Genomic DNA, 21,369 nt, shown 5'->3' with positions numbered 1-21,369 from the left:
GTAACCAAACAGGCCGAAGTCGGTGGAAATTTTCGTCTTCTTCGTATCACACATTCACGCGTGCTACAAGAGTCTTCTTCGGTGGGCGCAGTATTAGGTCAATTTCATGATTTGCAGCTATGGCTGCCACGTTATTCATTGTCCAGCCCATAGCCATGTTAAAGTGTCCATTACGTATAAATTAGCTAAGGCCTTTTTTAGTTTTCAAATTTTTTTCTAAAAACATCACATCAAATCTTTGGATATTTAAATAAAGCATTAAACATAGATAAACCAAAAAACGAATTACACAGTTACGGAAGAAATCTTAAGACGAATCTTTTGAGCCTAATTAGAAAGGGAATAGTCATAAGTGCTACAGTAATCAATATGTGCTAATGACGGATTAATTAGGCTCAAAAAATTCGTCTCACGGTTTCCAGCCGGATTCTGAAATTTGTTTTGTAATTAGACACGTTTAATACTTCAAATATATATCCGAAAACTTGATGTGATGTTTTTGTAAATTTTTTTTTAAACTAAACACCTCCTAAATACACGTACGTGACAAATAGGTTACTAAAAAAATAGTAAAATTAAGTTTCTATTGGAAAAAGTGTAGGTTGCAAACTCGCAACGTGATCGTACGGGTGTTATACTGTATTTAAATAGTAAAATAATATTTCATCTGAAAAAACATATAAAAAAAGGTTCGTTCAATAGAGATAGAGATGGTGGTGGTGGCACCTAGTTAGACCACTTTCATTTGCTCGACTTCATGTGCACATTTCTCCAAGGGGTTAAATGATGTATTTTTGTAAAAAATTTCTATATAATTATTTTAAAAAAATCATATCAATCTATTTTTTTATAGCTAATAATTAACCCAAACCAAACCAAGAACGCGGCCTTAATACAGACAGACGGTGGTGGTGTCACATTCTTATTTTATATAGTAATATAGTAAACTCGCGTTCCCGCTTTAAAAAATTATCAAGTTTAACTTAAATTTGGTAGAAAGATGTAATATATAGAAGAGAAACTTTGCACAAACTTTGTTTCATTTCTATATGTGATACCACGTATGGAGGTGATTATCTTAGTGTTTCCGAAAAGAAGGCAAATAATATATTTGCAAACAAAAAATAATTTATGAATAAAAACTCAATATATGTAAACTTAGTGATATATAAGCCAAGGCTGAAAAATAATTTTTGGTAATAAAACTCAAAATCACTCCTAATTTAAGGTCGAAAATTCAAAATTTAACTAAGCATAAACATAAGAAAAAAATAAAAATAGGGTGTATGTATTTTATCTTGCCCACTGTGTTAACTATATCCGTTCGGTAATACCCACTAATTGAGTAGAGGTAATTTCTAAAATGACTAATACCCTTTAAATTGGCAGACCTATTTACAGCCAATTCTTAATTTTGGTAATGCCAGAACGTTGATAGGTTTTATTACAATGAAAATTTAGTGATATAATTTAAACTAACACTATAAGCGAAAGTAAGGGGGTGTTTAGTTGGTGAAATGAAAATTTTTGTTTATCACATCAGACGTTTGACCGGATGTTGAAAGGAGTTTTCAGACACGAATAAAAAAATGAATTTCACGGCTGGCCTGTAAACCACGAGACGAATCTTTTGAGCCTAATTAATCCGTCATTAGCGTATGTGAGTTACTATAGCACTTATGGCTAATCACGTACTAATTAGACTCAAAAGATTCGTGTCATGATTTATCTATGTTTAACACTCTATTCAGGTGTCTAAAGATTTAATGTGATGTTTTTGGATGAAAATTTTTAAGAACTAAAAAGTCCCTAGGTTTTTGTAAGCTGTTGTCGTTGCCGCGCGGGGCGCCCTCATGCCGCGTCGCTCCACCACCGCACGGGTCGCCCTCGTGCCACGCTGCCCCTCCTTCGCCGGCCACCAGGCCAGGTTAGGGTTTTTCAACGAGATTTGTGAGCTTTTATTTTTACTAGACTTTTAAAGTTTATAATGACACTTATTTCTATTTGTATTCTGTTTTTTAAGATAAACATAACCAAGGAGTATATATATCAACTACTCTCACTTAATGATATTTTTAAAATATAAAATCATATTACAAAGCACGAATGATTTGCTAGTTACTAAAATTTTGGTAGGAATAAATTAGCTCTCAACCAAAAAAGCCCTATGTATGGTTGCATAGTGATTGGAATTCTACAATACTTCCCACTATCTCAAAATATTTTCATTTCTGGCATTCAATCCCTATCTCAAGTTCTCAGCCAATCACAGCCAACCACCATTTAGTTTCAACAGTCTCTCTTCTCAACCAACCACAGCATTCACCTGTTTAATTACGCAAAATACTAAAGTAGTACAGAGATCTGGATTGGCATATGATGACGAGGAAGAAAATTTCATGACGATGCCCCCATAAAATCGACTGATGCAGTAGTAGTACAAATTCAGGCACGATTCACACCAACAAATCGACAAATAAGATCCGTATGATTTTGACAAGGAAGCAGACATGCACATCGCAACAATATGATGTTAATTCAGACAGAACATTAGCCATCGATGATTTATCTTCTACTAGCTACAGCCATACAGTGATACAGACGACCAATCATTATTACAACAAAGTAGACGCTCACGCTCCGGCATCATGCAACCTTTCCTCATGTTCTGCCAAAATGGAAAATGCCAGAAGCTACAGTGCAGCATCGGAAACAAGTATAGTCCCTGAGCTCCGCTCCTACAAAAATGGTCACAGACGCCAGACGGAGACAGAAACCTTGCTGCCTCCGCACCTCTGAGTATGGTCCATTGTTGCTTTGCGCGAGGTTTGCAGGGGACACAAAGCAGAGAAAGGTTAAAACAAGTAAATGCGAAGCAATTCGAAAGGAGATGCAGTGCAAATCCATGAGTTTGACAAGAGGAATAGGTGTTAATACTTGACAGACAGAACCAAGCTTGGCTGGTAAAATTGTTCTTTCAACAAAGGAAATGGAGTAAAAGGGTTTGACCATCATGGATACATCAAACTCATTTAGACAGCAACTACTATGAGGCTATTGAATACCAGATACACTGGTTTGCTAGTCAGGAAAACGTAACTAAACTGCCAGCGAGAGTTTTTAGCATTCTTTTGGCTCACACACTGTCAATGCTAAACATATCACCTAATTTACCAACCCTTTAACTGTGCCGAGTTAATGATCACCTCATCTTGGTGATATAATTTTTTTCCAAGCTTTCACTTATAGCAAATTTACTTAAAAGTTTAAAGCTAACCCATGTCAAAAATTTTAATTAGCCCAATTACTACTTCTGATTATTTTTTTATTTGATGCAGTTGACCTGTTTATCTATGTTTGGCCATTCGTTTTATTCCAAAAATTACATAATTATTAATTATTTTATTGTGATTTGCTTTATCATTAACAATACTTTAAGCATGACTTATAATTTTACTATTTGAACAAAGAAGTTGAATAAGATAAATGATCAAACATAGATCCAAAAGTCAACTGCGTCAAATAAAGGAACAGAGGGAATATTTTTATTAGCCCAAGGGCATCCACACATGGCTGCATGATATGCAAAGAGAATTAATTAAGGGAAAATAATTCCAGTAAAGCAAAGGATTAGATACTAGTACCATACAGAAAATTATCAAAGCAACAACGAAAGATTTTAAATCAGAAAATAACAAATAGGATCATGGTATCAATTGCCAAGGAATATGGGTGCTTGCAAATATTTTAAAAAGAACAGGGGGTGGAACTGATAGAATTAACATTAAAAATACTAGACAACCATGTTTACAGGTCTTGCACATCAATGATGCTGTTCTTGGCCACTCTGCATCTTATCAAAACATAAGGGAAGGTAGGATTAAATTATTCGTGGAAATGAATTACAAAAGCAAGATTTCCCTTGGTTTTACCAGCCTACCACGAGTTTCCCAGTGACAATTGCAGAATCCAATATTTTATATCACATAGAAGCAACTAAATCTTGAGATGGTTCTACTTGAAGATGGATAACAAAAGAATGGAAAAGGCATGAACACATGAGACGGGAAAGTTTGGCTTGTCCAAAATCCTGATCCATCCTTGTGTCTATGCTGGGAATATAGACTAAAACCATGTCCAGCATACGTGGATGACCAAGTCCAAAATCTTAACATGTTAAGAATATATGTTTGTACAGCAAACGAAAACACTACTAGCAATAAGCATACTGAACACCAATGTATGGAGAAAAAGATAGCAGACTGACCACTATAATTCACAACAGTAACAGATGAAGACTCGAGGCCTTCCACAAGCTTCCTGTCTCGGTATAGCCACAGCTTAAGCTGCAGATGTGTCACAGAACACTTAGTTGTTTACAGTGAGCCCAATCAACTCTCCAGCAAGTTCCACAATAAAAAATAATTACAATTCAAAGTTCAAACAGTGCAAAGAAACATCATTAACTGATGTGGCAAGAATAATACTACTGTTAAGTCATTACAGTGTGTAGATTTACTATGACAAGTGCAAGAAGTAACACCAATCGTAACCTAGAATCACTATTTTCAATATAATCAGCTATCAGCTGTACCGTATAAGCAAATGATTTGAACAAAAGATATAACACGGTAGCAAAATGAATGAAAGGTTAGCAAGAATTGCCTTTTCATGAGGGGCAAGTCAGCACCTCAAAATTATAAACATACACCTATTATCATAAATAATGATAGGGTTCATAAAGTCTAGCGAGCTAGCATTAAAAAGGAAGATCATTAGAGAAAACTCAAATAGAAAACAAAGAATTATTCCTCAATTATGAGTTTTCTGACAATTGATTCCAGCTGAAGTTCATCACAAGTTAAAAACAATGCTGAAGAGGAGAGAGCAGGTTCAATGATAAAAGGAAAAAAAGGACAATGGCAATTGCTTCAAGATTCATGTATTAAGTCCAGCTAAAAATAACAGAAATAAAGGATATCCATTTGCACATTCTAAAAAAAATGGAGTGTCACCTATTACAAGAAATGAATGCAAGAAAATTGGTCTGAAGGTCAATTAAAACAACTGTACATCCTTTATTGGTTAGTTTTCTTTTATTATACAAGATTAGACAGAGCCAGTTATTGTCTGATACATTACTAATTTGTAGCAAGCAAATGATATTTAAAAAACTGGCATGTATTTTTATGACCAGTTTCACAAATTAACTGGTTTCAAGCAGCTTCGAGTAGCAACTGAAGCAATCTTGCAAGGTACAGGAAAAAGGTTACAGATACATTACATTTTTACACATCACGTCAGCAGAGACAGTAAACTCCTCAGCATATTACCTTACAATTACAATGTACCCAGTTTCCTCGTCAAAAAGTAAAATGCACCCTCCCTCTTTGCTCCATCCATCTCTTGCAAACAAAATGCAAAGATCAAAAGAAAATGTGCTAAATGCACAGAAGAAACAAGAGAAGATCTTGTTGATCATTGTTTACACATTATCAATCTAAGGAACTTTACAATCAGAAGTTTCAGAAGCAAACCGGTGCACCAGATAGAAATTTAATAGGCCAGATCCTGCAGGTGATTAGATCTGCACACCTTATATGCAGGTATTAGATTGGTGGATTAGATTGTGACCAGAAGTTTGAGAAAGAGCTAACCCAGCAACCCTGCAATGATATAATGGCTAGCATGGAACATAAGGAGACATGTTATTCCCCTTCAAAATGCACCCATGCCTGCTAAACAACACCATTCAGTTGTCACAGCCACCAAGAAGAGGTACTTCATTCCAGTGGACATCTCACCTTGGAAGATATGCACTTCCATTGATTCCGCATGGAAAAATTGGCATCCACAGCAGACCTAAATTAATGGTTCAAGCTCAGCCAAAAAGGCCACGATCTCCATTGTTCCCCTGTTCTTTCATCCGCTGTTCTTCCAGAGGATCAGGGCTCTTTATATGTTTTTTGAAGCGCCTGCGTGTTTTGAAAATACAGTATTACAATCCACACAAACCGCAAATTTCATATTAGTACGATAGATGGAAAGTCAAAGGTAAAATAGCCCGTACCTGTCTTGCTCATTTAGAGCAGGAAATGTTGGCATGAAATCCTTTGATCTAGGCAGAGGCAGCTCACGAAACCATTCATGATTCAAGGCATCATCTGCTGATATACGCTGCATGAAAGAACCAAGTATGTTAAGTCAGATGCAGAATTGAGGGTATGAGAATCAGATGGCTTGCTCTGTTGAGTATGTTACCTTTTCAGGGTCGTACGCCAGTAATCTATTTAGCAGATCGAATCCAGCTTCTGACAACATCGGCCCACCAGTGAAGGATACAGCTCGAAACTTGTCTCTTAATCTATTGTGCCTGAGAATAGGAATGATAGAAGTAAGACTTTCTATGAAACAAAAATTACCTGATCATAAACAAACCATCAGCAATAAGAAATGAGTTACCACTTACGTTTGTTTGCCAAATTTGACAGCAGTGGCACCAGGCAATTTAGAATAACCAGGCCATATATTCTCATCAGGTGTGCCAAGTGTTTTAAATATCTGCAATGGAAATCACTCATCATAAGATTTCATTGATCAAAGTAAATACAAAGAATAGACAAAAGTCAAAACCATATACCTTATCAAGTTGATCTATCTCACTTTTCCCATTGAACAATGGCCCCTTTGATAAGAGTTCTGCCATGATACAGCCCAACGACCACATATCAATAGCAGTAGAGTACTCCTTCGCTCCTAAAAGTAGTTCCGGAGCCCTGCGTCAGAGGGAGCATAAAGTGAGACCGTGGATAAGTAAAATTTTGAGTTAAAATGGTATAATAGTGGCAACTTACCTGTACCACAAAGTCACTACCAGCTGAGTGTAAGGCTTTAACGGGCTGCCATATTGACGAGAGAGCCCAAAATCACAAATTTTCAACTCACCGCAGTTGTTCAAGAGAAGATTAGATGTCTTCAGATCCCTATGGAACAACACAATTATTAGAATCTAACATAAAAACCAATTTCAGAAAATGTGATAAGGAGAAGAAAAACCAGTGATTGCCATTATTACCTATGAAGCACCCAATTGTCATGAAGATACTTCACGCCTTCTAATAGCTGAAGCATCAAGCATTTGACCTCACTTTGACTATATGGTTGTTTCATTGTCTCCATGACACCCTTAAGATCATGTTCCATGTACTCCATAACCATGAAAATATCTCTGTCACTACTGCCAACAACTACTTCCTTGACTTCTACAATTGAAGGATGGTGGAATGATAGTAGGATATTTATTTCCCGGAGAGAGGTCAGTGGGAAGCCTTCCCTTTCCCTCTCCATCTTGACCTTCTTCAATGCAACAATCTCACCAGTTCTCTTATCCCTCACCCTGAATACAACTCCATACGTACCCTCATTGATTGTGTTGAGCCTTTCAAACTCATCAACACTCCTACAACCCTGAAGCATGTTAATGCACCTGCGTGGTGACCGTGTACACTCAGGAGTTCCAGACCTATACACATCACCTTCAGAATCAGAATCCAGCAAATGGCCGGCAGGATAATCATCACCAGCCTCCTCCTCAGCATGCACGTTGTCAACCTTCTCCACTTCAAGGTCCCTGCTTGCACTACCCTGTACTACCCCTGAGTCGGATGACCTTGAGGAGCTTCCAGCTGAATTAGGTACCAGCAACTCTCCAAGCTCGGGGCTTGTAACCTTTTTGGTGAACCTTTGTTCAATCGAGTCCATAGGTGACACACTCTTCTTTTTCTTGGGCACAACCACTTTTTCCTCCTCGTCATCAGCATCTGCCCATCTTGAGGTCAGAATGTTTCTCATTGTTGGGTATTTCTCTTCCTCATCGTCCACGATCATACTCTTCTCATGCTCCTGTGGCTTGCGTGAATCAACTGACACATCCAAAATCATTGGCGAGTGTCCATCTGCTACGCTGGATGGTGAGCTCGTGACAGGCAAGGACTGCGACTGATGCATAACAATCTCAGAAGCTACAGCATCTACCTCTCCCCCCACAGGGTGTCGGGCCTGCAGCTTTAAACCATTCCGATCCCAAACTACTGGAGATTGCTTCCTCTTCTTACTTGGGGACGTCTTCGTGTCTTCCTTGCTTATTCTTGCGACACCATTCTCTCTCAGCTCCCTGGTCTTCAGTGGGGGCTCCCCGGACCTCTCTGAACCACTCCCGCTCGAGACCTCCCCGGGCTCCCTGTCCTCCGTCCTCCCTCCTGATGAACACCTCCTCGATGGCGGATGCGGCGAACGCCGGTGACTGTGCCCATTCAACAGCTCCCGGCCACTGCTGCGCCCGCCGTCACGGCGGCGTTCCGAGTCGCGGTGGCGGCTCGGGTGGCGGTGGTGGTAGTAATCCTTGCTCCTCCTAGAGACCCCCAGGTCGTGCTCCCGCTCCCTCGCCACCGCGTAGCCCCTGTAACCCCCGTGGCTACCCGCAGCCATGACTCGCTCGCCCCCAAACCCTAGCAACCGACGTGAACCCGCAAAATTCCAGGAGAATTTCTTCGCCAAAGCTATAGATCCTCGCACCGAAACCGACCAAACCCTAGTATATATATAGAGAGAGAGAAAAATTGGGCGCGATTCCGACCGAATCAGGGATCGGACCTAACCTCGCAACCGAATCGAATCGAATTGGGGGTTGTTGAAGGGGGTGGAATTCCGCCTGCCGCTTCCGCCGCGCCGAAGCTTATCGGTTGCGGGCGGCGGCGGCGGCCGCCGTGGGTGAGAGGAACCGAATCAGTGCGCGGGTTGCGGGCGGCGGCGGCGACGACGCGAGGAGATTGTGAGGAGAGGAGGAACTGGAAGCCAAGTCGGGCACGTCGGCCGCGTTCTTATCGTGCGGTTTGCTTTTGCCGGTTTCCTACCGACCTTCGCGCACGCGGCGCGGGGCGTTCGGTTCCATGGCATGTGGGGCCGTGACGCAGGGAGTGAGTGGGTCCCGATATCAGTGGGGGCAGAGTCAAGCCGACCTGACAGGTCAAAGCAGTCGCACTAGTACAAGCGAGTAAAGCGACTTGATTGGATTGAAAAATGGCACAAACCAAAACACATGCCGTGATTGATGCCAAATTCTCCTATAATAAAACTGTACGGGGCAGAAATCATTTGATTATTTAGGACGTATAACAAGATTATAATTTTGCTCAAGGTACATGGTAAATTCTGTGTCTGGTACTCTAGTAGTAGTATTACATCAGAAACGGGGGCATCAACAGAGCTCAGGTCCAAAGCAACGGGGGAAGCAGAATGCAGCAGAAGCCGTGGTAACCGCTCAGCTGCACAGCAGCGGCAGCCGGAGCGAGAGCGAGAGCGAGCGGCCGCTGCTCCAGCTCGCGCTCCGCGTGAGCAGGCACCCCTCCTTGCCTGGCCGGCCCAGCGCCAGCTCGGCCTCCGCGCGCGCGCGCCGCGCCTTGGCCTCCGCCTGCGCCGTCGCCAGCTTCCCCGCCGTCCTCGCCTGCGCGCGCAGCCTCATCCGCTCGGCCTTCTCCTCCGCCGTCCTCATCTGCAGCTCCGCCTTCCGCCGCTCCCGGTTCTCCCACGCCTGTATCTTCATCTCCTCGCGCCTGTACCTGAATAGAGAGAGAGAGAGAGAGAGAACGGCACGATGGATGCAGAAGTGAGTGTAGTGGAGTAGCTTTGCTTTTGGTTTTCAGGCTTTCAGAAGATGTCATTGTCTCAGTGCTTCTAGCTGACAGTTCAGCACTGATCTGGTACTGACTTTATCCGACAAAAGAACATGTTAACGAGATGATGCTGCGGACTGCTGACTGCTCGCGCACAGCGTCTCCACTGGCCCATTATCGCAGCAGCCAGCAGAAATTCATGGCTTCATCCATGCCATTTTATCCATGGATCAGAGAGGAACAACTAAAAAATTAGTGGAATTTGCTACTCTTTTGCAAAGGATAACAGGTAAAAGAACAAATCTTTCTGTTAGTAACATGTGCTGGTTTCGATGGAGGGGAAATGAAAAGAAAATGGATGAGCAGCGAACGCGATCGGTTACCGGGCAATGTACTTGGCGCGCTCCGCCTCGCCCCACGCCGTCGCGGGCGACACGGCCGTCCTCGTGCCCGCAGCTTCGTCGCGCCCGTCGGAGCCCTCGCAAGCGGCACCGTGGTCCGCCGCAACGCCAAGGCCGCTGTCTCGCCATCCACCGTGGCATTGCCCAGGCGAAACGGTGCCCCCCGCGATGACATGGGCCGCCGCCGGCGGTGCGACGACGCGGGGGGTGTTCGCCCTCGACGGCTCCTTGCTCCCGCCGGGCGTCATCTCCGTGCCGACGTCCCTCAGCGACACCACGAACCGCTGCGGCACGTACGCCTGCACGGCGTCCACCGCCTTGGTGTCCCCCTCCTCTTCCCCCTCGCCCCCGTCCGCGGCCACCACCGGCGCCGCCGTGGGCGCGCCCTCCCACTCCACGTTGCTCCAGGAGCGCCAGCTGCCGGCGCCCTTCCGCGGCGGCGGCGGCGGCAGCAGCAGCCCATCGTCGGCGCAGGAGCTCGACCGCCGGGCGGCCCCGCTGCCGCCGTCGCCTGACCGGGAGAGCCACTTCTGCGCGTCGTCCCACTTGGACGGCCTCGGCTTCGCCTTCGCGTAGCAAGACATCATCAGGTTACCACTCCTCGCACCGTACGCATCATACTTCCGTACACCGCCGCCGCTGCCGCCGCTGACGGCGGCGGCTACCACTCCAGAGCTCTTCCCCTGAGACGATCTCCTCATCGCTGCCAACCACTGCCACCTCGCGAGAGCGAGAGTACGCAGGTATATGAAAGGAGATCAGAGCACTGTCACTACTGTGGTGGGCGAAGTGACGGCAGCGACCGCTACAGCAGCAAAGCTGGAAACCTGCCAGGAAGGGGCTATAGGCTCATGATTGGCTGTCACTGTAACTGCTATAATAACCTTATTTTTTTTATCCAACGCTTTAATCATTCGTCTTATTTAAATTTTTTTATAATTATTTTTTTTATTATTACTAGATGATAAAATATAAATAGGACTTTATACGTGACTAATTTTTTTAGATTTTTAATAAATTTTCTAAATAAGACGAATGGTTAAAAGTTGAACAAAAAAAATTAAAAATAAGATTATTACGAGACGAGGTAGCACTGTACTGCAACCGTGCTCGTTCTGTCCTCACGGCCAGCCTGCACCGGTCAGCCTCTCGCGCGTTAACTGCGCCAGCATTTAAGCGGTTCTGCCCCCAGATCCCGGCGAACGTCCGGACGCACGTAATTACGTAAGGGGCTGTTTAGTTAAAAATTTGCATCAAAAAATATCACATCGAAACTTTGGATACCTAAATAGAATATTAAATATTAATAAAATGAAAAACTAATTATATAGTTATGTGAAAAATCGTGAGACTAAGTCTAATTAATACGTAATTAGTCATAAATGCTATGGTAACCTACATACGTTAATGACGGACTAATTAGGCTTAAATGATTCGTCTCGCGGTTTACACGTCAGTCGTGAAATTTGTTTTTTCATTTATGTCTAAAAACACCTTTCGACGTTCGGTAAAAAAAATTCATTTCACCGACTAGGACCCCCCCCCCCCCCCCCACCATTTTGGGCCGCGAGCGAGCGGGAACGCGACCGATGCGTGGTTCGTCATGCGAGGCTACCGTGGTCGTCGTCGGTTAGCTGTGCGGCATATGGGAGCTATAAGCCGGCATGTGGTTTTGTTCCCCTCGCGTGGCTAGAATCCAAGGAGAGACACCCGTCGCCCCACGTGACTTGGGCACACGCATGCACTTGGCTGATCCACACCGTGGCACCGTGCACGCGCGGCGTCTCCGGCCTGGACTAACACATGCCGTGCTGCTCGAATGTTTGGGGGGGTACAACGCACAGCTCGTCGGCGTGGATGGATAATGCCATAATGGGATGGGTGCACGCAGCGTGCTTCCATGTACTTTCGACCCAACGTGGCATTCACTAGTGGCAAAGTACCGTGCTCGGTTGAACCGCTGCTGTTTGCAGCAGTGGAGTTTTTTCTTTAAAAAACTTTTTGTTTGATATGTCATCTGATGTATGCTGTTCAGAAACACCCAGCATTCCTGTGTGTATATATACTAGCATAGTTAGATAAGCATAAGCTAGACCGATACATGACTCATCTTATATTATACTTCTCTATTTCTAAATGTTGATGCCGTTGACTTTTTTATACACGTTTGATTATTCATCTTCTTTAAAAAATTTACATAATTATTAATTATTTTTATATCATTTCATCTATTGTTAAATATACTTTTATACATATATAACTTTATATATCTTGCAAAAAAACAAATGACATATTTACAACCGAAAATATGAATAAAACTTTGTATATGCGTGTTCTTAGTGATTTAAAAGCAAAAAACATAAAATATAAACTATGATAAAATAAATCTCAAATCAACTCTAAATTTAATATTAAAAATCTAAATTTGACTTATGGGGCTGGTTATTTTGTTTTTGTTTTAGGATATCTGTCTTCATCATCTGCACCCTGGAGGCCTTATGATAGCCCTGTTTATATTAGTTGCCGGTGGTACTGGGCTGCCACGACCACAAACACAGGCTATTTCAGGGCCTTAGCAACCATCCAAAGCAAACAAACTTTAATTTAGGCTCGTGGATCTATCTTGGGCCGTATATGGCTTTTTAAAAAAAATCAAAATGGAATATATTGCCTCCCCTTTCGTTTTTATATTCCGGTACCTAACCCGTACCCGTTACACGGGTTCCCCCTCCAATAACACAGCCACGCACCTGCCTCCACGTGGCACCAAGCCTTCTCCTCCAAATCACCTCCCTTCCCCGCGCGCCCAAAAACCATACCCCCCATATCCCGCGTGCTCGACAAAAGACGGCCGATCCCCGCCGCCATCCACTGGAGCACGACCTGGAACAGCCACTGATCCCTCATCCCGCCTCCGTGTGGGTCCCCTATGTCATAGGCGGAGGAGGGTGGCGAGCCACGTGCGCGTGCGGACCTTCTCGAAGAAAGTCAAAGCGCACCACGTGCCACGTCACGTCGGCCCACGCGGGGCCCGTGCCCAGATCTGCCCCTTGGTCCGTCCGATCCCCGCGAGCCGACGACCCCAATCCGACCCGCAGCCTCGTGCCTCCTATAAATAACACCCCGCGAGGGTTTCCGTCCTGCGCGCGTCACAGTCGCTGCCGCTTCCGCGTTGCTTCCGTTTTCGCGTCTCGTCATTTCGTCCCACGTAGATCTCTATTTTAGCTCGTGGCTCCATCTCTATGGTGTATGGCTCGGCTTGGCTCGGCTCGACTCGACTCGCTCGGAAGTAAACGGATAAGCAAAGCGGCTAGACTCGAGACTTCGAGAGGAAGAGGAGGAAGAGAAGAGCAGGAAAATAATAATAATAAAAAGAAGAGGATGAGGAGGATAAGGCGGGGGAGGCGTCTCGAGCCGGCGACCACCTCGCGCGCCCCAGATCCGCCTGCCCCCCGCGCAGATCCGGCTCGCCGGCGGGCGCACGCGAAGCCGCCGCCGCCCTCCGCCGCGAATCCCCAGCCTAGGGTCACGCTGCCTTCAGATCCGGCTTCCAGGTCCTGGCTCGCGACCTCCCTTTCCATTTCGAATTTTCGGGGCTGTTTACGCCCCACCCCTGGGGGTTCTTCGGTCTAGGTTTCGCGCCGGCAGTCGTCGGTTCTGGGCGCGAATTGGAGGATTTGAGGGTTGCGCTGTCGGATTCGTGCGCGGCGGGGCGGGTTCGGATTTGAGTCAGGGCTAGGTGTAGTATTAGGGTTTTGAAGGGAACCTTTTGAATTCGGTTTGTGTTGCTGTTCATTTCCTTCGTCTTCCAGCAGGGAAAGCTCAAATTTTGGGCATTTCATAGCTCGAGTTTGGGTTCCAGGTGACTGAATCTTGTCTCTTATGGTTTGTCAATGGTGAACAGATCTGGCGCCCGGGCACATGACACCGACGGTCCTCATGGAGTTTGGGCAGCAGAGGCAGATTAAGCGGGGCTACGACGAAATGGCGTTTCGAGGCGTGGCGTCAGTGGCGCCCCGTGGGTATGCGGAGACTGTTGGCGAGTCGGAAGGCGTAGTAGGCAGTCCTGTTCGTGTTGACTCTGAGGATTCGTCAGCCCCAAAGCGCAAGTGTATCAGCCTAAACAGCGACGGCTTCGATGTCAAGCGGGAGATTTTTGTTCCAGCCAAGATGTCGTCCTCCGAGAGGAGGCGCCTCCGGAAGAGGTTTCGTAAGGAGCTTGATAAGGTTCGGGATCTCCTCAAGAAGCCCCAGTTTGCTGTTCCTGTCCCTGCCAATAGAGCACCTGCGCTCTCGTCCTCGGCTGCCCCTCGAGCTAAGAAGGGACAGCGTGGTAGCCATGTGGTCCGTGGTGCTAAGGGGCGTTTCTTGCCTACAAAACCCCGACCTGAGGCTTCCACAGTGTTGACTGAGGAATCGATTCTTAAGCAGTGTGATGCTATCCTTAAAAAACTGATGACTCAGAAATACAGTCACATATTCAACACCCCGGTAGATGCGGTTAAGCTGAATATTCCAGATTATTTTCAAATCATCAAGAACCCAATGGATCTTGGAACCGTCAGGACTAAGCTTGACTCCGGTTCCTACACAAGTCCTTCTGATTTTGCGGCTGATGTACGGCTGACCTTTGCAAATGCGATGACCTATAATCCCCGTGGACATGCAGTGCATGATATGGCCATTCAACTAAACAAGATGTTTGAATCAAGATGGCGGGCAATTGAAAAGAAGTTAGCTTCCGTTGTTACAGAGACTCACATTGAGGTTGATAGGGCTGACTCAAAGAGGAGGAAGACTCCCCCTGTGGACTGCAGTGAAGTGTCAACAGAGTGTGTTAGGCCAACAGAACCTGTAAAGCCAAAAATGACATTTGAAGAGAAAGAATCCTTTGGGAACTGTTTGGCATCTTTATCTGAGGATCCAGAGTTACCTGCACACATCATTGATTTGTTGCAGCAATGCATTGACAATAATACAGATCAGCTTGGTGATGGAGAGATAGAGATTGATATCCATGCTGTCAGTGATGATCTGCTTTTCGAGCTGAAGAAACAAGTTGACAAGTATTTGCAAGAGAGGGGGCCGAGTCAACAGGCAAAATCTGAGCCTTCTGAGAATGAGGCTGCTAATTTATCTGGGCTTAGCCACTCCTCTACAAATCCCTGCAAAGGTTTATTCCTAGTCCATTGATAAAGATTAGTTTTATGCAACAGTGCAGTAGTCAGATTTTTTTTGTCTGCAGGTGGCGAGCCAATTGAGGAGGATGTAGATATTTGTGGCAATGTGTCCCCAATATTAATAGAAAAAGATGTACACAACAAACCTAGCAAGGGTGGTAGCCCAAGTAGTTCCAGCAGTGACTCTGGATCTTCTTCCAGCGGTCTGTGCCACTCTGTGCTTACATACTCCTTTTAGCATGATATACATCCTTGTAAACAAATATATTTTCTTTGCAACAATGTTCTGATTACTTCAACCACTTGTATATTTCCTTACATTAACTTCTGGGGGGTTTAAGCTTCAAGCTAATTATGTCTGAGTAGAAGTCTAGTTGAGTTCTGGACAATGAGGCACTTAACCAGAAGTATGCACTGCTATACTTCACTGTAGGTGCATGTGTAACATGCTAACATCAGATGTCTGCTACTATGGAGTGCATGCTCATGCATTCAACAATATTCCCTCCTTTTCTTCTTTGATTTTCTGGGAGACTAGATTATCAACTGGCTTACAAGCAGGATACCATCCTGCAACTTACCCTTGTGCTAATTTGCAGCAATTTAACTTCTCTTCAGAATAAGCATATAAGTCACATTCATTATGTCTTGTTTTTGTGGCCAAGCTGCTAGTAAATTTCCAGAAATGGTTCATTTTGGATTTCTGATTGTCCCACTTGTAATATATATCAATGTTTGTCTTAAGGTGCCCTCAATCATATTTACTCTGTAATGCAGATTCAGACTCGGGTAGTGATAGTGAAAGCGAACAAGAAAAATTTGGTAGTCCAGCAAAGCTTGCGAAGGTATTTTGGCTGTTTTGTCATGGTGCTTGATGAAAATATTGAGATAGAGGCTTACTGTCATCTAAATTAAATATACCCTTATTGTCTAATTTGGTCAGTAAAACAAAATTAATTGTGTGAGTAAATGTGATACTGTGTTGTTTTGAGAAATTTAGTATCATATTCATATATTTTGTCAAGACTTGTTTTCTTTCCTATCGAAAGAACTTTCCCTTTCCTGCCATCCAGCACTGAAATAATTGTCATCTATCTAATTTAGGGAAGTAAGAGATCTATGCAACTTGTGGAGCAAGAAAAGAGTGATGTTATTAGTCCAGTTGATGCCAACCGTAAGCCTCCTTTCTATGCCCTTTCTGTTCTACTACCATCCCAGATATTTTTAAGGATTATTTTGATTAACAAAGTATTCAACACTAAACTTGATTTCTGATAAAGCTTGTTGTTAATAGCTGTAATACCACAATGTGTAAGTTTTTAGAAATATAATCTATTGGTATAATTTGTATGCACTAAGTGTACTTGTAGTTTGACCTATTGTTGGTCAAAGTCTACAAGTTTGACCTTTAGAAATCAAAATATGCCTTTATCATCACAGAAGCATTTGAAAGTTACTTTTGGCTTAATCCTCATACAACTTTCAAAATCACAGATCCTACTGATGATGTGGAGCTCCGTGAGCAGGACAACGAGTCTAAGCCTGCCCCCGAGGGTAAGCATGAATTTGCAAGCAGGTACATATGAGGCCATTAAGGGGTCTCAGTGCATTAAGCTGATCGGATCATCTGATCCTTTCCCTATGAAAATTTAGGGGAGAACTCAAAACCCGACAGGCAAGTCTCCCCAGACAAGCTCCTAAGAGCAGCCCTCCTTAGGAGTCGTTATGCTGATGTGATTGTCAAGGCACAGGGGATTCTAAGCCAGGTTTGTAATTAGTTCTATGTTGTGTTTTTTTTGTTTGACTGTTTGTTGAGCTGCTTCTGAGAAAGAATGTTTGGTGGGTCAGGGTGGAGACAAACAGGAGGAGCTGGAAAAGCTCCAGAAGGAAGGTAACACACATAGCCAGCTGTTAAATTAGCTCATAAGTGATGGTTCGTACATTTTCCTGAGAAGTGCCTATCTATATATTCAGAGAAAGCAAGGCTGTTGGCTGAAGGAAATGCAGCTATGGAAGCTCGAAGAGCTGAAGCCGAAGCCGAGGCTAAGCGTAAACGGGACCTAGAGAGGGAGAAAGCCCGTCAGGCACTGCAGGAGGCAAGTGAAAAAAAATGCATTTACTGGTGGTACCAAGATTTATCTCACTAAAATTTACATAGTTTAACTTAATGCAGATGGAGAGAACTGTAGAAATTAATGACAATCTCCATCTGAAGGACATGGAAATGCTTGGAACAGCCACCACAGAACATATTGTGAGTTCTGTTGATGAGACTAGTCCTGAGCACTCCCAGGATGGCATGCCCAGTTTTCTTCCTGGATCAGGCAATCCATTGGAACAGCTTGGGCTCTTTATGAAAGCAGATGATGAGGAAGAAGAAGAAGATCCTAGCAGTGTCCCCAGCACTAAAGATGCAGAGGAAGGAGAGATCAACTAGCCCTTGTGGCCCAGTGTCTGAATTAGCTGTGCAAATATGGTAGGTGCTCCTTCCCTCTGCTTCAAAACTAAGCGCGAAGAAGGCCCTCAGTTTTGATGCTGCTGGAGGTCGTAAATTATGTGCCTGGAGGATCGAGGTAACCTGCCCTACGTCATCATATGTATGTTCTTGGAGGATGGCGCAATCATAACGGCCGCGACTTGAGGTGCGCCGAGCTGTTGTCAGGTGTATGTACGTAGCCATCTTTGGAGTGTCATGGCCAGGCTGCAATGTGGGTGAACAACGAGAGGAAAAAATGGTTCTTTGCATATAGTGATCCAGGTGCTAAAGCTCCCAGCGGCAAGGTGTTGCCCAGCAGCTTATAGATTTTTTTTTTTTTGTTCTCTAGTTTTGGGTTGTCCAATTGCTTCCTGCTGTAAATTCGAATTTTTGATGTAGTGGAGGAAGCGATAGTTGTCTGCAGGGCATGTGGGCAAATAGGAAAAAGCTTCTGCTTTTCTTGTTACAGGGAAAAAATAGAAAATTCGTGGGTCTTATAGCGCAATTTGTTGTCTCCTGTCAGATGTTTGTTTGTTGTTGATGATGTTCAATACTGAATACACAAGAAATTTCTTGTCTTCCCTTTCCCGTTTTGAGTGGATAATTCTTTCGAATTTGTGGATAACGGCTGTTAGTTTGTTTGAATGAATTAAACAGAAGGATTAACCAACGCACCATGACAAGCTGATCACACCACCAAATATATTTCATCACCAACAGCAGCATCCGTTAACACAAGCACACCCAGTAATCAAGCAAGCCACGCAGAAAACGTGATGTTTGGTTGAACTGCAAGCTTACAAATCCAAAAGAGAGTGAATCAGGACACCCGGAGGCACTGCTGCTAGAACATCTCGCTGGTCTGCTGCCCGCTGGCCGAGTCCTCCACGGTGAGGCCCTGCGCGCCGAAGCAGATGTTGATCAGCCTCCCGTTGCCGCACCCGTGCCTCCGCGCCGGCATCTCCGCCGACCCGTCGTCGTTCATGGACGAGCCCGAGCTCGACGGCTCGCCCAAGCAGTCGTCGTCGTCGTCGTTGTCCAGCACGATGTCCTTCAGCTTGCCGAACACCGGCGTCGTCGTCGTCGAGTTCTCGTCGTCCAGTTCCAGCAGGCAGATGCCCTTCATCTTGCGGTGCCGGCCGCGGTGGTCCCGACCCAATGACGAGGTGGTGGCGGGCTAGGTGTTGTCGGCTGCGAGGCGGTGTACTGGTGTTGACGACCACGGTTGTCCCGGCCGCAGTGACGAGGTGGTGGCTGGCGTGGTGGTGCCGGCGCCGGCCGCGGTGTTCCTCGGAGGTGGCCCTGGAGCCGTCGTCAGACAATGTGGCAGCCGGAGCCTCTGGATGCATCATTTTTTAATCCGATCCACACCATTAGATTTTGTTGGTTGCAGCAATAGAAAGTTTTGATTTTTTTTTTTTTGGGCTGCATGTGCTTGTTGTTCATTGCTTCTATGATTTGTATTGCCTATCGATTGGATGTTCCTTAATGCAAATTTCAATAAGAAGCTGGGTTGTTTGCTGCCTAGATCTTTAGTGCCTCATGGATCACGCGTTCACCGTGCTGGCCTTTGCCGTCGGCAAGCTGAACCCGTATTGTGCCATGTTCTCTCAATCTCTCCTAATACGCTGCCATGTTCTCTTCTGAACCTGTAAGAGCGCCCGAGGGAGGAAAAAAAAGAGCGAAGAATGAAACTCGATGGATGTATTCATTTCTATCCCAATCGTACCCTGTAAGAATGGATGGATGGATTTGCCTTTATACCCGCGGTACTGGTACCTACTGGTACTGTGTGCTGGACGGGAGAAAAGCTCTTTTTTAAGACTTTGGAAATGCATGTATTTGGTCGTTTGATAGATACGTGCTCGGTGGAACTGCTATGTGACTCAATTATAAGTCCTTACATAGAATGGAAATGAATGAAAACGTTGTAGTGTAAGCATAAAGGTCAAAATTTTCAATGAATCATATATGTGCATGATATAGAAGTTCTCGAACAATTCCGTCTTTCGGATGCTGAGTAATCATTTCTTAACCTAAATATGCAATCAAAAAGTATTAATTTGTTGAAAATGGTACTTCTATCGGTTGCAGAATTTTAATTATCCTTGTGACATGTCATGGTATTTGTAATAATATATTTCTTAAATGAGGGTGCAATTATCTTTTACAGGCGAATTTGATGCATATTTGCTTAAAACATAAATATAAGATTAACGTTCACCACAAAACTGTTGTTTCTCTCTTTTAAACACGTGTTTTACTCTGTTTGCTAATTATCATATTCCATGTGCATGTGTAAATCCATCCCATCTCATGTGGAATTTCTAGAACATTTATTGTTATACTTATATTAGCAGATGACACTGTACCGTTAGCCTGTGTTGAAATTAATGGTTAGGCTAAGGCACAAATAATTTATAGGAAAATCATAAAGGCCCACCTCATGAAAGCATGCATGTGAAACTTTAATATCACATTGCTAGTTCTATAAGAATGAGACCTTCTTGAATAGGAGAGTGCTCTTTAGCCCCTTGAGTAAGAAAGAAATAGAGGAACACACACGTGCGCTCGCTCGCCTCGCCTCGCCTGGCTCGGGCACGGGTCAGGTGGCGCGCGCATGACTGGTCCGACAAAATTAGGTCCTCGTGCTTGCACAGATGCAACTTTCTTTTGCAGTTTTGTTTTGCTGCATGAAACGGAAATTCCCGTGTTAGTTTTGAAAACTTATCAGATTCTTCCTTGTGCAAGATAGCGTAGAGTCCGTGCACGGCCTATCCGGTTCGGCTATGATATGGTAGGCGTGTTGATCACACGTCCTATAAATACCGGACCGCTACTTTGTTGCAACATACATGAAAAAACAATCTAGGATTTATCTTTTCTCTGTGCTACACTGTCACTGTTGTCTACTCGATCCCCTCTGTCGGTGTGCACCGGCGATCGGGAGAACAGGTCTCCGGAACCGTCGTCCTCGTGAAGTCCTGCATGTGGAAAAGGCGAATAAGGTTTTTGGGAAGCGCTCCGCGTGACTGCTCGCTGTTCGTCAACGACGGCTCATCTTCCGCGTCGATCGGCCGTGGCTCGCCGCCGTCAACATCCTACGCTGCGAGTCATCCGTGCTGCTTCCAATCCTCCTTAGGAAAATCTTCGGTACATGTTAATTATGTTTAATCTAGTTCTGCATCTGTTTAATCTATTCGTGTGTAGCTCTTTCGCATACATATTATGACTTATTTATGCGATAGATTAAATCATTATTTGCTTATACTTTTAACAATACGTGCATGCTACTAGTGTACTTGGCTGATCCACACCGCGCGTGCGTGCGTGTCTCCGGACTGGACTAATACATGTCGTGCTGCTCGAATGTTTGGGGGTACACGCACAGCTCGTCGGCGTAGATGGATAATGGGATGGATGGGTGCACGCAGCGTGCTTCCATGTACTTTCGGCCCAACGTGGCATGCCCTGGTGGCGAAGTACGGGTTCGGTTGAACCGCTGCTGTATGCAGCACTGAAGTATTCTGTTTACATGTTTGTTTGATATGTTGTCGGCAGCAGCGTTCTAAAGTGATGGCTAGATAAGCCAATTAGCCGTACGAAAAACAGTAAACATCATTAGTAATGGTTAATCAAAT

The 21,369-nt window shown here is 44.5% G+C and overlaps 3 protein-coding genes across 5 annotated transcripts; 1 reads left to right on the top strand and 2 right to left on the bottom strand.

Moving 5' to 3' along the window:
* Nucleotides 1–2,528: 2,528 nt before the first annotated feature.
* LOC102701242 (cyclin-dependent kinase G-1) lies at nt 2,529–8,863 on the bottom strand. Of its 3 annotated transcripts, XM_040521388.1 has the most exons (10): nt 7,076–8,862; nt 6,855–6,983; nt 6,641–6,776; nt 6,470–6,561; nt 6,262–6,373; nt 6,071–6,177; nt 5,805–5,975; nt 5,334–5,735; nt 4,268–4,346; nt 2,529–2,815 (listed from the first exon to the last, which is right to left on the bottom strand). In XM_040521388.1, exons 1-7 carry the CDS (start codon nt 8,485–8,487, stop codon nt 5,882–5,884), a joined length of 2,082 nt encoding a protein of 693 aa, XP_040377322.1. In that variant the 5' UTR covers nt 8,488–8,862; the 3' UTR covers nt 2,529–2,815; nt 4,268–4,346; nt 5,334–5,735; nt 5,805–5,881. The 3 variants fall into 3 exon arrangements, with proteins under 3 accessions (XP_040377322.1, XP_040377320.1, XP_040377321.1); XM_040521386.1 differs by having other exon boundaries at nt 5,334–5,975; nt 7,076–8,863; XM_040521387.1 differs by having other exon boundaries at nt 2,529–2,795; nt 5,334–5,975; nt 7,076–8,863.
* A 168-nt stretch (nt 8,864–9,031) lies between these two features.
* LOC107303538 lies at nt 9,032–10,859 on the bottom strand. The gene is made up of 2 exons (XM_040520894.1): nt 10,055–10,859; nt 9,032–9,617 (listed from the first exon to the last, which is right to left on the bottom strand). Exons 1-2 carry the CDS (start codon nt 10,771–10,773, stop codon nt 9,320–9,322), a joined length of 1,017 nt encoding a protein of 338 aa, XP_040376828.1. The 5' UTR covers nt 10,774–10,859; the 3' UTR covers nt 9,032–9,319.
* Nucleotides 10,860–13,386: 2,527 nt separating this feature from the next.
* On the top strand, nt 13,387–18,313 carry LOC102720579 (transcription factor GTE9-like). The gene is made up of 10 exons (XM_040520496.1): nt 13,387–13,626; nt 13,977–15,245; nt 15,318–15,455; nt 16,030–16,097; nt 16,357–16,426; nt 16,747–16,806; nt 16,906–17,018; nt 17,101–17,143; nt 17,227–17,348; nt 17,426–18,313. The coding sequence occupies exons 2-10, from the start codon at nt 13,994–13,996 to the stop codon at nt 17,687–17,689; spliced, it is 2,130 nt and encodes a 709-aa protein (XP_040376430.1). The 5' UTR covers nt 13,387–13,626; nt 13,977–13,993; the 3' UTR covers nt 17,690–18,313.
* Nucleotides 18,314–21,369: the final 3,056 nt, after the last annotated feature.

This window comes from Oryza brachyantha, chromosome 2, assembly GCF_000231095.2.
Source record: "Oryza brachyantha chromosome 2, ObraRS2, whole genome shotgun sequence".
NCBI lineage: Eukaryota > Viridiplantae > Streptophyta > Magnoliopsida > Poales > Poaceae > Oryza > Oryza brachyantha.
This window is presented reverse-complemented; position numbering and strand designations above follow the sequence as displayed.

Excerpts from the sequence above, each read along its gene's own strand:
- LOC102701242 (XM_040521386.1), bottom strand. The coding sequence starts at position 8,487 with ATGGCTGCGGGTAGCCACGGGGGTTACAGGGGCTACGCGGTGGCGAGG. Across the intron at positions 6,777-6,854 it reads GTAGTGACTTTGTGGTACAG|GGCTCCGGAACTACTTTTAG; the intron begins GTAAGTTGCCAC and ends CCTCTGACGCAG. Across the intron at positions 6,374-6,469 it reads GTCAAATTTGGCAAACAAAC|GCACAATAGATTAAGAGACA; the intron begins GTAAGTGGTAAC and ends TCCTATTCTCAG.
- LOC102720579 (XM_040520496.1), top strand. The coding sequence starts at position 13,994 with ATGACACCGACGGTCCTCATGGAGTTTGGGCAGCAGAGGCAGATTAAG. Across the intron at positions 16,807-16,905 it reads GTCTAAGCCTGCCCCCGAGG|GGGAGAACTCAAAACCCGAC; the intron begins GTAAGCATGAAT and ends ATGAAAATTTAG. Across the intron at positions 17,349-17,425 it reads CCCGTCAGGCACTGCAGGAG|ATGGAGAGAACTGTAGAAAT; the intron begins GCAAGTGAAAAA and ends AACTTAATGCAG.
- LOC107303538 (XM_040520894.1), bottom strand. The coding sequence starts at position 10,773 with ATGAGGAGATCGTCTCAGGGGAAGAGCTCTGGAGTGGTAGCCGCCGCC. Across the intron at positions 9,618-10,054 it reads CGCGCCAAGTACATTGCCCG|GTACAGGCGCGAGGAGATGA; the intron begins GTAACCGATCGC and ends CTCTCTATTCAG.